Source organism: Pseudorca crassidens, chromosome 14 (genome assembly GCF_039906515.1).
Source record: "Pseudorca crassidens isolate mPseCra1 chromosome 14, mPseCra1.hap1, whole genome shotgun sequence".
NCBI lineage: Eukaryota > Metazoa > Chordata > Mammalia > Artiodactyla > Delphinidae > Pseudorca > Pseudorca crassidens.
Genome location: NC_090309.1, coordinates 69,768,946 through 69,786,026, shown reverse-complemented (window position 1 = coordinate 69,786,026; position 17,081 = coordinate 69,768,946). Strand labels below are relative to the sequence as shown.

Sequence of the window (17,081 nt, the reverse complement as noted above, 5' to 3'; positions counted from 1 at the left end):
TATTTCTTATTAAAGGAAAAATTCCTTAATAGTTTTCCATTTCAAAAGAGTTCCTTCAATTCAGAGTTTTTAAAAATGTGGTCTATCAAACAGAAGCCCAAGAAGAGAGCCTTACATAAAAGAGGAACCTAAAACTGGGAAACATGTTATTAATTAAATTGGTTCCTGGGGATCTCCTTGGTCATGTTGTTTCAGGTTAATTGCAGCTTACTCAGCTGAAAGGCCCTCTTATAATTAGTTTGTATAGTAAAAATATCCAAGTGGAACAGAGGTCACTATAGACAGTAGCCTGTGGTTTTCTAGTCTCCATTAAGGTTTTAACTCTCAACTTTCTTGTGATATGACAGAAACTCTTATTGACCCTGTGTCACAAAGAATATTGAGAAGTTCTGTAAAATTATTTAAAAGTTGAAGTTTATTAGAATTTTAATCTGTGCCTGTAAAACTAGAGAGATAAGGATATTGAATACTCTGGATGTCCTTATTTTGTTGTACTCTTTTTCATCAGTAAGAAATCACTGATTCGCTGTTGTGTGGTAGTGTTTCCAAGTGTTAATTACTGAATTACCCTACTACATTTGACTTTGGTGTTTTGCTTTTGTTAGAGTGTGGGAGTGAATGAACATGTTTGGTTAATTAAATTTGGAACCAATTAACAATGATTTTCAAATTGAATTTTGTTTTTTAATGCTGAATTCTCCATTAGAATCGCTTTTTGCTTTTTTCCATCCTTAATTATGGTAGAGTTCTTTTAGAACCCCTATCTTCTTGATTCATGTAATCGTTTATTTGACAAATGTTTGAGGATGTATTATATGCCAGGTACTATTCTAAATACTGGGAATGCAGCAGTGCTCAAGAGAGATGATCTCTATTCTTATGGAGTTTACATTCTAGTGGGAGTGATTTTGTATTTGATTTTACATATTGCATTTTTATTTCTAACGTGTACTGTTAACGGTTTCAGTTGTTTAAATCAGACCAGTAGACAGGAAGTGGATTGTAGTACATCAAGCTGCAACCACTTTTCTAAAGCTACATTAGAAATAGAGGTATATTATTAAAGGATAAAATATGGACTTGAATATCCTCAAGGATAGAAGTGACATCAAATGAAATGGATGTTGAGAGCAGCTTGTAAACACTTTGAGTTATACTTTTTCATTGAGGGGCAGGTTATGGCATAAAAGCATAGGAAATTAGTGCTTTGTGTCTTTTTATCCCTCCGTTGGGTTAGTTGTTGCAACTTACTGCCAAATTCAGAAAAATCAAGTAACTCCAAAAAGGTGAACGTGCACTTGAGATTGTGCTTGTTGTAGCTCTTTATGCTAGACTCCAGGAAAATTATAGCCTTTGTGTCTCTACTTATACTTACTATGGTGCCAAGTAAAAATTTACTCAGAAGTGAATGCCAGTTAAGCACCTGGAAATTCTCCTTTCTTGGCAGTAAGTTTATGCCGTGTTACCAGTGCACTAGAGTTAAAGCGGACAGTCTCCAGAGGCACCCTTTTCATTTCTGCTTACTTACTTGGCTAGGTATTTAACATTTTGAACGGAAAATTAAACTAATAGTCTATTAGATTGTTTCAAAGTTGCTATATTATAGTGACCTTAAAAGGCAAAAGTGTTTCATAAAACACCTGGCACTATATTTGTAGTCTTTGTAATTTTACTGAAGGTGCTGAATGTTTATTATACTTATTACCTTTTTAAAAGTATACAAGTCACACTCATTATAGAAAAAACAAGTGCTAAATAAACATAAAATTGGAATCATTCATAAGTCTGTTGCTGTTAGATAACTAATGAGAACAGTTTTAGATTTATTCTATTCCTTGTCCTTTTTATAGGCAAACGAAGGTTTAATATTAAATTGTGGAAGACCTTCACTGATTGTTTCAACTGTCTGCCTATAGCTGCCATTGTGGATGAGAAGATCTTCTGTTGTCATGGAGGTAGACTAATAAATTCACCTTATGGGTTTTTCTTCTTTTTCTTCCATTATTTAGAAAAGGCCTATAATAATTGAGATGCTGTGGAAAAACAAAGCAGTGCTTATTTGAAAACTCAAGTGATTAAACTGTTTGAAACATGGCTAAAATGTCTTTTAATAACTAGAAATTTGTGGTTATTTACATAATGAAAATGCAAATTTAGTACTTGTCTTTAAAGAATTTCACATATGAGGATAAACCAGAGTTTTGCTTGAAAAAATGTCTTTCCTTTGCCTCAGTTTTGACAGAAGGATACCTCTACTATCAGTAAAAATGAGAGGATCATGACCATTTTCCCATCTTTATTAAATACTTTTCATCAGAATCCAAATATAATACTAAATATATTTATGTTATATAAATAAATATATAAATATAACATATATATAATATTAAACTCAATGTTTAATGTTCTCACATGCCAAGAGTTCTAGGTTTTATGTAATATGTCTGCTTTAGTCCTAAAAATAATTTTTTAGTACTATGATAAATTATTCTGTATGACGTGTTAAATAACCTTGAATATATGAAAGTTCATTTGAAAAACTAACATGTGTCTAGCACTTGGCTAGATGCCGTGCAAATATATAGATAGTGTATGATCTGGCTATCTTGAGGCATTTAAAACCTATTGATAAAACATTTTCAAAACAGATAATTGAGTAATGAAAGGAATTTAATTATGTGTATTTGTTGAGACAGTAATTATAGTGAAAAGTCAGGAAAGGTAGAGAATTGTTGGGCAAACATTTACGGAGGCATGGGTTTTGGAGGTGAAAAGGACTTGAGACAGTCTTTCTAGTTGAAGGAATGTGTGAGGACTGGCCTAACTAGAATGTCAAATATATATGGGGAATGATGGGATCAGATTATGGAGGTTTGAACACTGAGCAAAGGAGTTTTTTGAATGGTTTAATAGCCATATTGGGTTTTTGTACAGGGAGATAGTTTAATGAAAATACTATAAGAAAATTAGTTTTTCATCTGTGTGCAGGAAGAATTAAGGTAGAAAAATGCTAAAAGACAGATTGATGCACTTATCTACGCTTGAGGTAATAATTGTTTATTCTCTGATAGGACATAATTTACTATGTTAATTGAAACATTTTACAGTAGATACTAAACATGGAAGAAATTATAGCTCTTGCACATTAGTATAGTTAAGAATAGAAATGTAGTTGGGGCTTCCCTGGTGGCACGGTGGTTGAGAGTCAGCCTGCCGATGCAGGGGACATGGGTTCGTGCCCCGGTCCGGGAAGATCCCACATGCCGTGGAGCGGTTAGGCCCGTGAGCCATGGCCGCTGAGCCTGCGCGTCCGGAGCCTGTGCTCCGCAACGGGAGAGGCCACAACAGTGAGAGGCCCGCGTACCAAAAAAAAAAAAAAAAAAGAGAGAGATATATGTATAACAGATTCACTTTGCTCTACACCTGAAACTAACACAACATTGTAAATCAAGTATACTCCAATAAAAATTTTTTTAAAAAAAAGAATAGAAATGTAGCAATATGAATATTGAATATGGAATGTGAGACTTGAATTGTCTACCAAAGAGAAATACTAGGTTACTTAAAAGATTTCTAAGTATATTCATGTGCTTTTTGTTTATCTTTCTGATCAACAGTTATGCTTTTATGTAAGAAATTGAGCATGTTGGAGTGGGATGTAGGAAGGTCTTAATGGGACATGGTGAGCACTTTAAGTAAACATGTTTAAGTGGTAAGAAGTGGCAAAACTTCTTAGTAGGAAGGATTGGAATTGAGTGCGTACCTATGAAGAGCAGGGAATGATTGGAAAGAAAGAAGAGTGGTAGGATTTTTTTTCCCTTGAAAAATCTTTTGAAATGAAAAGTTTTATTCCCCTGGTAGGGAAAAATGGAGAAGACCTAATGGTAATGTTCTGTTGTATCAAAGTGGGATTCTATTTAATAACCCAATATATTAAAGATAACATTGAAAGGAACACTTGAAGTATCTTTAATTTCACATAGTAAATCTACTTTGATTAAATGCTTTTTATTTGAGTGAAAATTTTTCCAATGTCAGTACTATGAGTCATCTTTTCATTTATAGGACTGTCACCAGACTTGCAATCCATGGAGCAGATTCGGAGAATTATGAGACCCACTGATGTCCCTGATACAGGTTAAGTATATAGAGAAGTTTAATCAATATTTAATGTAAAATGTTGGCATATTTGAACTTAATTATATTTAATGGAAGTAGGATTGTATTGTGTAATAAATAATAGAGCTTTTTTTATAGTCAATAAACTAACTACAGATTACTTGGAATAATACAAAATATATCGCTTTCCACTAATACTCCAAAGTACAGAAGTTTTAAATTTTATATATAACCATAATATGGTTCTGTCAAACTTACTTTTCACAAAAGTTCTGCTATTGAGTCCCCTTACCTTCCAGTCTTTCTAAATTCCTTTATTCATATCAACATTGGTTATGTTCTTCAAACAGTTGTTAAAAATTAGTCGAAAGTTTTTAAATTAAAATAGTCTTTCTTAACCAAGGTTACAATTACCTTCTTTTACTTTATCTAGTAGTTTTCTGTTATTTTCTGTATCATCCATATTTCAAAGTTTTAGAGCTCTTAAGGCTCGTGAGACAGAAGGCTCTAGAGATGTGTGGTTAATGTTATGAAAATTGTGAACATTTATGTGAAAAAAATATGCAAATTGACTATGCAGATATTGAGAATAACTTTCAGATTTTCAGTAAAGCAAATAAAACAGAAGCAAATAAGTTCCAACTGAGGATAAATTGCTGTGTTGATTAACAAATAAGCCTAATGTAATTTTATAAATAAATGTTAGGTACAGTTGCCACTTACCCTGACTTTTCTGTTGGCTTTTGAAGGATAATTATTCATATTTGAGTACTGGTATATGTACTGATTACGGTGTTCATATCATAAAATACCATGAAGACCTGTGAATTGAATGCAGTTAGTGTGTTGTTTCCTCAGTTCAACTTTTGCTTAAAACATCAGTACCTTTCTGTGTGACATTTTCTGACAACCAGTGTGTGCAGTTTTTCCATACCACAGCCTATTCTCCAAAACCATGTGGGTATCTGGCAGTTCATTTCAATTCTGACACTAACCCCTGAAGTTAGCCCAGACCCCACAGGTTAAGGGCTCCATTCCACAATTCTGCTCCCACTTCAGATGCCAGCCTCAAGTGGGGTCTCCAGGAGAACCACACTTCTGCCTGGCAGACTACAAATTCAGAGGTTCCCACAACCACTTCCTCAGATGCTTTACTTAGACATGTACCAGTTTATTATAAAGGATACAAATTCAGGAACAGCCACATGGAAGAGATACACAGGGCAAAGGTATGGGGAGAGCCCCGTGTTGGTAGCTGAACAGCTTCCACACCCTTTGGCATCAGCGTGTTCACCAACCTGGAAGCTACCCAAATCTAGTTGTTCAAGGGTTTTTATAGAACTTCGTTTCTAGCCCTCCACTCTCACCCCTCCCCAGAGGTGGCGGGTACGGACTGGGAGGGCTGAAAGTTCTAACTCTCTAACCATGTGTTTGGTCTTTGTGCTGACTGGGTCCCATGGTGAAGTTTCTGGGTCCCTCCCAATCCACCTAGGTCCCCTCATTAGCCTAAACTCAGGTGTGATGAAAAGGAGGCTCCTTATGAACAACAAGACACTTCTATCAGGAAATTCCAAGGGTTTTAGCTTTGTGCCAGGAATGGGAACAAAGACCAAAAGTATTTTTTTATGTCACACTGTCATACTATTAAAAGCATTAACAAAAGCAAAATTGCCCTTTCGCTCAGTTTCTACCAGGCTTTAAAAAAAAACTTACATTATTGAATTAATTGTCCCGTTATCTGTGTAGTCAGACCCACCGTATACCTATTGTATTCATCAGTTCTCAACAAACTAATATCTAAAATGAGGATCGCCTAGAGCGCCATAGGGTCTAGAAATCCTATTATACATTAGGAACATTATATATATATGGAGGGGAAAGGTCTTTTAGCTTACTGATAAGAGAATTATTTATTGGTAATTTTGTAAAGGAGAATTGATTATTCATCAAATAGGGTTGGGCTGGATGGTACTAACTTCATTTCCCACTCTTAAGATCCAAAGACTATAGAAAAGTAAGCATTAAAAAATATTTGTGAACCAGTGCCTGAGTAAATCATGGCTAAACCTCTAAATTGGATTGTTAATAACATGCATCTGGTTGCTTGTTTTCAAGTGTGATTGTACTGTTTTACTCAGTGTACTAAAGTATACTGCAAGTGTAATGATACCACTCAGAATGCTACTCATGACTATAAAGCAACCGTTATAAACAGTTGTATAGGTCCTCTATTATCAGTAAGCCACCAACATACTGCATATTGCAGTAAGTTGTCTCATAACTTACTTGAGTGACACGATGTTTTTGTATTGATTATAAAAAGAAAACATGCATTTTTCCAGATTTTGATTATAATTATAGAATATATTTGACCAAACCTAATAGAAACTAGTATTTAAATAATAGGGTATTTATTTAAAATAAGATACAATATAAATATCAAGTGATACCATCTTCAGAGTTTTTGTTGTTGGTATAGTTCAGACATAAATCAGTTTCAAGGATGGCACGTTAGGTTTCTCTTTTTATCATATTTTAATGGGAAGTTTCCGAGATGCTAAAAACAGTCATTTTGAGCTTTCATATTCTCTGTAATCTTTAGAAATTTAATTTATAAATTATGTTTTTTGAGACAACAGCCTAATGATTATATTGCTTATTCATTAGGGATTGGATTATAAACATTGAACCTTGACTCTGAGATTCTTGTCTCAATCCATTAAGATTAAGGAACGCCACATTGTTACTGCTACAGTTATTTGATTTTGTACGCATCTAGGCTGTTGCATTTTCCAGATAATTCCAAAAGCAACTACATTCTAGTTTTATTGTCACATTAAAATTATAGAATAATATTTTGACCTCACTGCTTCTTCTGTGGAAACGGACTGGAAAGTATGAGCATTATAGAGCAGTGTGTGTGTGTATTTAAAGAATCAGCTTCTGATTCTTTAGAGACCAGAAAGAGCTTTTAAACTGAGACCATCCCAATGGATTTTGTATGCTGGTGGATTTCTTAAAACATCATGACAGGAGTTTAGGAAATAATGATAGAAATTAAGCGTGCATTGCCACGATTTCTACAGGGTGTTTTAGATACTTCCCCTATCAAGATAAGCTGTACTGTGACTCAAAATGAAGATCTCCTTTCGTGATAAGCTATATTATGAGGTATATGGATTATCAAAAAAAACTTTAAAGCTGACTCATTCTAAAACAGTCTTCCCTTAGTACCATAGTTCTTAGAAAACTAAATATTACCATCTCAAAATCCACCCTTTCTTAATCTCACTACAACTTGACTTTACCCTCTCTCTTCCCCTCAACCATCAAGATATTGCTTTCATTATGGTCTAGTAATCTAATTGTAAATAGCATAGGTTTTTGTCCTAATCCACTTGTTCATTGTACTTGACACTTAACCATTTCCTACTTCTAGATAATTCTTACCCTTTCAGGAGATCCTACTATTCTAATCTCTTCCTTTTGTTTTGACTATTCCTTCCCAATACTTTTTGCTCATTCCTTCTCTGCCTGCTTATTAAGTGTTTGATTCCTGTTCATTTACTGGTCTTCTTACTTTACATTCCCAAGATGGTCTCAGTCCCTTCTAAGATTTACACTACTATTAGTAAGATGAAGATACTTAGATAAATATTTTTAGCTCTGACCTCTTTTTTTTAAGCCCAAAACATTCTAAAGTCAGGGATCTGATCTGATTTTGTTCCTCCATATACTTTATTTAAATCCTCCAGGCCTTTGTAGAAAATGTTTTCTTCCATCAGATTGATCTATAGATCAAATTAGTTCCAATGAAATCTTGATTAGGTCTACAGAATTTGACAGACTGATTCAGAGGTTTATATGTGGAAGAACAAAGGATTAAAAGTAACCAAGACAATCCTGAAGAAAAATATTAAGCAGGGGGTAGGCCTACCAAATAGGAAGATTTATTTAAAAGCTCTAGTGTGTTATTGGCTCAGTGTTAAATAAAGTAGATTAATGGAATAGACTACAGCACCAGAAACAGGATAGTTAGCTCTGTAAGGAAAGGATGAACTATTCAGGAAATGCTACTGGCTCAATTGGTTATCCGTACAGAGAAACTATAGACAAAAGACGGACAACCTTTTCCAATATATGCTTTAGAGTGAGCCATGCACACATGTCTTATCTGTGGAAAGGGTTGGCGAGTACTGCTTTAAGTCGGGCACAGTTGTATTTGCATGGTTACTTTAACAAAAAATGGCTAAGTTTGATAGGCTGGGATACTAGGGGGCAAGTGATTATTACTATTATTAAAGGGTAAGAGGACAGGAGAACAAATGTGATGTAGATATACTTTATTTTATAAATTTTGTTTTGTTTTTTCATTGCTGTGTTTTTATTCTTTAAAGGGTTGCTCTGTGATTTGCTGTGGTCTGACCCAGATAAGGATGTGCAAGGTTGGGGAGAAAATGATCGTGGTGTTTCCTTCACTTTTGGAGCTGATGTAGTCAGTAAATTTCTGAATCGTCATGATTTAGACTTGATTTGTCGAGCTCATCAGGTATGAAATAATAAAACTTGGATGTTTTGATGTTTATTAACTTCACCCAGGTGTACTCCTTTTATTTTTGAGGAAATTGAGGTCCAAGAAAGCTAATTATACAAGGAAAGCAGTAGAAGAGGTAAAGCCTATACCTTGATCTCACAATTAACAATCTAATGATTAGTTAACCCTTTCTCACCCTCTAAGGGGAAAGGTTTCAAAGGAATATATTTTTGTAGTGTACTGCAATACTAACAAATTTTTCAGTTCTTGTCTGAAGCTTTCTAGAAATATTTGACCCCATTTTAATATGATAGTTACATATTATAGATAAAAATCAAATGAACTGTGTGGATTTTGATAAGAACAAACCACACTGTAAAGAGACAATTGGGGAAATTCGATTATAGGCTAGGTATTAGATATCAAGGAGTTGTTGTTAATTGTTTTAGCTCTGTGATGATACATATTGCTATGTAAGAAGGATGTCCATATTTTTCAAAATGCCTCCTCAAGTATATAGGGTAAGATGATGTATCTAAGGTTTGTTTTAAAATAACAAAAGTAAGATGCAGACATAGAGAATGGACTTGAGGACACGGGGAGAGGGAAGGGTAAGCTGGGAAGCAGTGAGAGAGTGGCATGGACATATATACACTACCAAATGTAAAATAGATAGCTAGTGGGAAGCAGCCACATAGCACAGGGAGATCAGCTCAGTTCTTTGTGTCCATGTAGAGGGGTGGGATAAGGAGGGTGGGAGGAGATAGGGGGATATATGTATATGTGTAGCTGATTCACTTTGTTTTAAAGCAGAAGTTAACACACCATTGTGAAGCAGTTATACTCCAGTAAAGATGTTAAAAAAATAAAATACATCAGCAGAGAAAAGCGGGGGTGGATAAATGAAATAAATGTAGCAAAGTCTTGGTAATTATTGAATCAGGTTGGTGAGTAAATGGGAGTTTATTGAACTCTCTCTAGTTTTGTGTATATTTGAATTTTCATTGAAAAAAAATACATGTACAATTTAGGCGTATTTGGGGGTTTTTTGTCCTTCACCGATAGATTATATACTCCGCGGGCCTCTCACTGTTGTGGCCTCTCCCATTGCGGAGCACAGGCTCAGCGACCATGGCTCACGGGCCCAGCCGCTCCGCGGCATGTGGGATCTTCCTGGACCAGGGCACGAACCCGTGTCCCCTGCATCGGCAGGTGGACTCTCAACCACTGCGCCACCAGGGAAGCCCAGATTATATACTCTTTAAGGAGAGAATTGTGACTTGTTGGCCTTTGAATATCCACTGCCTTGTGAATTTACTGACATATTGTAACATGTAATTAGTGTTTGTTAACAAAAGCTTATTTTAACAATATATCAAGTCCTCATGCTCTCTAGAACATAACTAATTTAAAATACATTGAAAAGCATTTTTTAAAATCTTTTTTTGCTACTTTTTTAATTATTTGAAATTTGTAAGTATAATACTTAAAGATTCCTTGTTATTTCTTCGTTAAGGCAAAATTTGTTAATTATATGCTATTCTACAGTACTCCCCTTTTTTCTGTGGTCTTGCTCCCCATAACCCTTGACTACTTCTGCCTTCTTTATGTGATCCTATGTGATAACAAAGATGACAGGCCTCTCATTTTCTGCACATGTTGTATATCAAATGCCTTTTTTTCTATTAAAATTTCCTAGTTCAATTAAGTGAAGTTATGTCCCCAAATCCTTTGCTTTTGGCATATTTTTTAATCAGTGAACATTGTATTTATAGTTTAGGTAAATTAAAATAAGTCTTCCACAAGATAACAGGGCAGAGTTGCTGAGTTTCCTAATGAAATATCCACTGATAATCAGTTTTTTCAGCTATAGGTCTCTATTCATTTGTCTTTTCAGAAATAGTGATGATTTTTAAAAGTCAGGTTACTGAACTACCTTAGTTTGCATGATCTTTTTCTAGACACCTCCAAAATCCTGTTCTGCTTATTTTCAAACTTACTGTTTCTAAAATTAAGAGATTTATGATGGGAAACAACACAAACTACAGATATTTCCTTTTTTTAAAACCCTGTTCTTTTAGTAAATACGTGAATAAATAAACAAGTGAACGAGCAAACTAAGAACTAAAAGGACATACTGAGTGCCAAGCAGTATGCTGAGCTGGAGTAGATAAGGTGGACAGAGGCTTAACAGAAAAGGTTAATATCTAAATTTTACCATGAGGTAATAACAACCGGCACATGTACCTGATACTAAAGGAGGAATTATATAAAAATGTAAATAATTGTGGAAGTGCTTTCTCCAAGTATTGTAGGATAATTTTGCTTAATCAGAATACCTAGAAGACTTTAGAAAGTATTCTTGCCTACTAAAAATAAATAGAAAATATTTACATGTCATTGCATACCTCTCAAATCTGTAGACTGGGAAACACAAATTGTTTAGTTCACTCAGGAATTGACAACAGATTCTAGAAGTCATGTTAAATCATTAAGGAAAAGAGTTACACACAAAGAAGTGTAATCTATAGGCAGCTAATTTTTTGTAGCGTGATCTGTGTACAGTAAGCTCAACTTAGTAAAAGTTTTCAGTGTGTGGCTATGTAATACTAATAGGAAATTAGAAAGTGGAACAAAAATCAAGCTTCCAAAACAAAACAGGGTTTTGTTTTTTTTTTCAGGTATTTGTCACATTAATCTTAATTAGTATTAATGGTTGAGAATTTCAAAGAACACATAAATAAGTGTGTTTTTTCTTTTGACTTTTCCTTTGCCAGGTGGTGGAAGATGGATATGAATTCTTTGCTAAGCGACAATTGGTAACCCTATTTTCAGCCCCAAATTACTGTGGCGAGTTTGATAATGCTGGTGGAATGATGAGTGTGGATGAAACTTTGATGTGTTCATTTCAGGTATGATATAATATATAAACTTTGAACAACTAGAAATCTCTTTTTTTGTTTGTTTTTTTGTGTGTTTTGTTTTTTGCGGTACACGGACCTCTCACTGTTGTGGCCTCTCCTGTTGCGGAGCACAGGCTCCGGACGCACAGGCTCAGCGGCCATGGCTCATGGGCCCAGCTGCTCCGCGGCATGTGGGACCTTCTCGGACCGGGGCACGAACCCGTGTCCCCTGCATTGGCAGGCGGACTCTCAACCACTGCGCCACCAGGGAAGCCCCTCTTTTGTTTTTAATTGAAGTATAGTTGATTTACAATGTTGTGTTAGTTTCTGGTGTAAAGCAGTGATTAAGTTATACATATATATGTATTCTTTTTCATATTCTTTTCCATTGTGATTTATTACAGGATATTGAATATAGTTCCCTGTGTTATACAGTAGAATCTTGTTGTTTATCTAATTTATATATAGTAGTTTGAATCCGCTAATGCCAAACTCCTAATTTATCCCTCCGCCACCCCTTTTCCCCTTTGGTAACCAAAAGGTTTTAACAACTAGAAATCTAATTTAAACTATTGTCAGAAGAATTTTCTTTCAGATTGTGTTCTTCCCTTCAGTTAGTATAGAAAATCAGTTTTGTTCAGAAGTAAAATCACTCATAGACTCCTTTAGAGATTTCTATTTTCATTCACAAACGCTCCAGTCTTTTTGGTATATAACCCATAATTAGAGTTTTAGGAAACCTGAGTCGTGTCAGTCATTCTTGATGCAGATGTTTAAATTGTTAAATTCCTGTATGAATCCTTAGATAGTGGCTTACCTACTAAAAGAATGTAAATTCAGTGAATAATTTAGATTTTGTTTTCTTCTGCAAGATGAATAGGTAGGACAGGCGTTGAGTGGAGAGAGTTATATTATGAACTTCGATTAAAATAATGTAGAATATTTACCTAAGAAAAATTTTCCAAATAATCTTAAAGTATCAATTTGTGAACATAGAGACATTTACATTTTAAAAAGAGACCAGGGCTTCCCTGGTGGCGCAGTGGCTGAGAGTCCACCTGCCGATGCAGGGGACACGGGTTCGTGCCCCCCGGTCCGGGAAGATCCCGCATGCCGCGGAGCGGCTAGGCCCGTGAGCCATGGCCGCTGAGCCTGCGCGTTCGGAGCCTGTGCTCCGCAATGGGAGAGGCCACAACAGTGAGAGGCCCACGTACCGCAAAAAAAAAGAGAGAGAGACCAGCTTTAACTTTAGTGTGCTCCTTAAAATCATTCTTGTTCATGGACTTAAGTCACTTTAATACTTAGTTTTTTGCAAAGGTTATTTTATGTCCTTAATATCACACACTGTATTTCTCTTTTTAAATGTAGAAGGGGTTTGTTTCTATCAGTTAGTAGACTTGAATGCTAAATGTTTGATTTCTCATTTTCAGTTTAAACATAGTAACCAGGCCTTATCCTTCAACAGTTGCCATAATGGAGTTGTATTAATATATCCCGCCCCCGCCCCACCGGGGCACTATGACACTGTGAATAAAAATGCTTATGAATCTTTTCTACACGTTTTTTATGTAAATACTGAAATTCTCTACCTGAAATGTAGATTAAAGCTGTGTTTACACCCAGAAGAATAAACATAATTTTTAAATGTCAGAAAGTAACAAGTATTGGTGAGGATGTGGAGAAGTTGGAACCTTATGCATTGATAGTGGGAATGGAAAATGGTGTGGCTGCTTCGCAAAACAGTTTGGCAGTTCCTCAAAAAGTTAAACATAGAATTTCTATATGACCCAGCAATTCCACTCCTAGGTATATACCTGAAAGAATTGAAAACAGGTACTCAAATACATGTATATGCATATTCATAGGAGCATTATTTATAACAGCCAAAGGTAGAAATAACCCAGATGGCCACTAGCTAAAGAGTGAATAAACAAAATGTGGAATATCCATAAAATGGCGTATTGTTTGGCAATTAAAAGTAGTGAAGTACTGGGAATTTCCTGGTGGGTCCAATGGTTAGGACTCTGCACTCTCACTGCCAAGGGCCTTGGTTTGATCCCTGGTTGGGGAACTAAAATCCCATAAGCCGCATGGCATGGCCAAAAAAAAAAAAGTAATGAAGGACTAATATATGCTACAACGTCAAAATCATTATCTTAGTGAAAGAAGCCAGTCACAAAAGACCACGCATTGTGTGGTTTCATTTATTTAAAATAGCCAGAAAAGACAAATCAATAGAGAAGGTAAAGTAGTGATTGCTTGGAGTTGAAGGGAGTTTTAGGGGAGTGGAGAATGGAAATAGGGAGGGAGTGATTGCTTATGGGAACAAGGTTTCTTCCTGAGGTGACAAAAATGTTCTAATGTTAGATTATAGCAGTGGTTGTATAGCTGCAAGTATATAAAAAATTGTTGACTTGTTACATTTTAATGGGTGAACTTTATGGTATCTAATATAGCTTTTTTAAAATAAAAGATCTGTGTACACATAATAAATTAAGATCTGAAGAGTTTGTGACTAATTATCCTCTAAATAGTAGAAGAATTATGATGAGAACCTAGGTGTTTTGACTCTTAAACTAGTATTCTTTCTTCGTCATAGAGATACGCTAATTTGAAAATTTTTTTGATACTTAAGTCTAAGGATTGGGTAGTTGAAGGGATTTGTGTACTTGAGCTTTTGTACAGCAGAAAATAACACAACCTTGTAAAGCAACTATACGCCAATAAAAAATAAAATAAATAAAATTTTAAAATTATCAATGGAATGACCAGTAATAGCAATATTCAGACATTTCCTGTACTCTTTAAATGTGAGAAATGTTTGTGGAACTTTGCTGTTTTCTTCTACAGTTTTATAATTGATGTCATTTATTGAAAGGCCCACTATTGTAACAGTAATTTCCTTAAACTTATTGTACTTGAAAAAATAACATTGTTACTATTTACTTTAAGATATTGAAACCGTCTGAAAAGAAAGCTAAGTACCAATATGGTGGACTGAATTCAGGACGTCCCGTCACTCCGCCTCGAACAGCTAATCCACCGAAGAAAAGGTGAAGAAAGGAACTCTGTAAAGAAACCATCAGATTTGTTAAGGACATACTTCATAATATATAAGTGTGCACTGTAAAACCATCCAGCCATTTGACACCCTTTATGATGTCACACCTTTAACTTAAGGAGACGGGTAAAGGATCTTAAATTTTTTTCTAATAGAAAGATGTGCTACACTGTATTGTAATAAGTATACTCTGTTATAATATTCAACAAAGTTAAATCCAAATTCAGAATTGCCCATTAAATTTACATCTTCACGTATCACAGTTTTTAAAGTTGAAAAGCATCCCAGTTAAACTAGATGTGATAGTTAAACCAGATGAAAGCATGATGATCCATCTGTGTAATGTGGTTTTAGTGTTGCTTGGTTGTTTAATTATTTGGGGCTTGTTTTTGTTTTGTTTTGTTTGTTTTTGCTAAAATAATGTAAATTCTTTAAATTTTTTCCCAGACATTTTAAAAAGTGAAATGTGGGAAGAGCTTTAAAGACATTCATCGACCTTAATTTTCCATTGCTTATTTACTTATGTACCTGTTTGATCTTACTAAGAAAACTTATGCCTCATTACAGTAAAAAGGAATTTTAGAGATATTTTTTAAAAATATGCAAACTGTCCAATCGAGTGATTTAATCAGTTTGGGCAAACATTACAGCTGATAGTGAATATTTTGCTTTATACAGAAATTGCCACTGATTTGGATTTGTGCACTCTAATTTTAACTTATTGATGCTCTATTGTGCAGTAGCATTTTCATTTAACTTTAAGATAAGGCTCATTTAGTATACCCAACTAGTTGGTAATGTGATTATGTGGTACCTTGGCTTTAGGTTTTAATTCGCACGAAACACCTTTTTGGCATGCTTAACTTTCTGGTAACACCCTCACCTGCATTGGTTTTGTTTTTTGGTTTTTGTTGTTGTTGTTGTTGTTTGTTTTTAGATCCACAGAACATGAGAATCCTTTTTTGACAAGCCTTGGAAAGCTGACATTATCTCTTTTTTCCTCCCTCTGTACGAAGGATGTATTTAAATGAATGCTGGTCAGTGGGACATTTGTCAACTATGGGTATTGGGTGCTTGACTGTCTAATATTGCCATGTGAATGTTGTATACGATTGTAAGGCTTATGTCACTAAAGATTTTTATTCTGATTTTTCATGATCAAAGTTCATATGATATTGTATAGACATGCTTTGTAGTGAACTATAGTAGCAATAATTTCTGTACATGATCAAGGGTTTATTGCAGCATTTCTTTTCCTGTTCTCTTTTTTTTTTTAAGGGTAGTATTAACAAATGACAGGAATAGAAAAGTCAACATAAAGATTTTAGAAGGAGAACTTACAGGACACAGATTTGTGATGCTTTGGATGCAACACTTTTGGATGTGATTCTCAAAGCTTTTATTGAGCGTTGTCAAATTTGTAAGCTTCATAGGGATGGACATCATATTTATAAATGCCCTTCTATAAGTGCTACCATAGATGTGAAATTCTTGACCTTAATATCGTCTTTGAAATTGTTAAATTGAGAATTCTGTTCACTTACGTTTTAAGAATTGGCGTATTGTATTACTGCAAGAGATTTGATTTTCAGCACAGTGCAACGTTCTTTCAAATGCATATGTCTTTTTTTTCTAATTCCATTTTGTTTTAAAGCACATTTTAAATGTAGTTTTCTCATTTAGTAAAAGTTGTCTAATTGATATGAAGCCTGACTGGTTATTTTATTCCTTTTTTTTTTTTCCTTTACAATGAGACATTTAAACACATTTTATTCAAATAGATTTTAATGTTTTTAACGCATACTGAATTGGTTCTTTTTTAAAATTGTCCATGTACTGCATATGATGTATTAGGTTAGGTCACACAGGCTTTTTATCTAATGTGATTTAAATATCTTCCTAGCTGAAGAGTAAGTTGAGCAATTTTTAATAGAATTTTAGATGTATTCTTATCAGCGTAGTGTGAAGGGGGTCTAGAAAATAAACCTTTGGCAGGAGATAGGGCAGTCTTTTATTAATCTTAGTAATAGTCAAAACACATTAATTTGGATCCTACATACTGGGTTTTTGTAGTAATTTAGCCAGGTCAGTACTGAATATGAAAAAAATAGTCACTAATTAAGCAAATTAATATTGGTCGCTGAATTTGAAGAATAGAAATTTATCATGTTTTAAAATTATTCAAGCAGTCTTAAAATACTTTAACAGCTTCTATTCCTATAATGTGTTCATTACAAATATTATTTGCTTGGTAACTCTGCTACTTGAAATAAATAAAACTTTCTTAGCAGAAAAATATCCTATAATTCTAGTGTCACTAATTTGTTCTTCCCTGTTGCTAATTTATATCATTTTTCCTCTGATTTTTAATAATTTTCTATATTCAGATTTATTCTAAACGTCATGACATTCAGAGTCATTAAACACACTAGATAACTGTGATAATGTGATGATCACATGGATT

The 17,081-nt window shown here is 34.5% G+C and overlaps 1 protein-coding gene across 2 annotated transcripts in view; it reads left to right on the top strand.

Annotated features, from left to right (window-relative positions):
- Window positions 1–16,318, top strand: part of PPP1CB (protein phosphatase 1 catalytic subunit beta) — a 37,629-nt gene extending 21,311 nt beyond the window's left edge. For both annotated transcript variants that reach the window (XM_067703359.1, XM_067703360.1), the window contains exons 5-9: window positions 1,851–1,955; window positions 4,066–4,137; window positions 8,517–8,668; window positions 11,431–11,565; window positions 14,509–16,318. In XM_067703359.1, the coding sequence (XP_067559460.1) occupies window positions 1,851–1,955; window positions 4,066–4,137; window positions 8,517–8,668; window positions 11,431–11,565; window positions 14,509–14,613 (569 nt within the window). In that variant the 3' untranslated portion in view covers window positions 14,614–16,318. The remainder of the gene's footprint in view (window positions 1–1,850; window positions 1,956–4,065; window positions 4,138–8,516; window positions 8,669–11,430; window positions 11,566–14,508) is intronic.
- The last annotated feature ends 763 nt before the right edge of the window (window positions 16,319–17,081 follow it).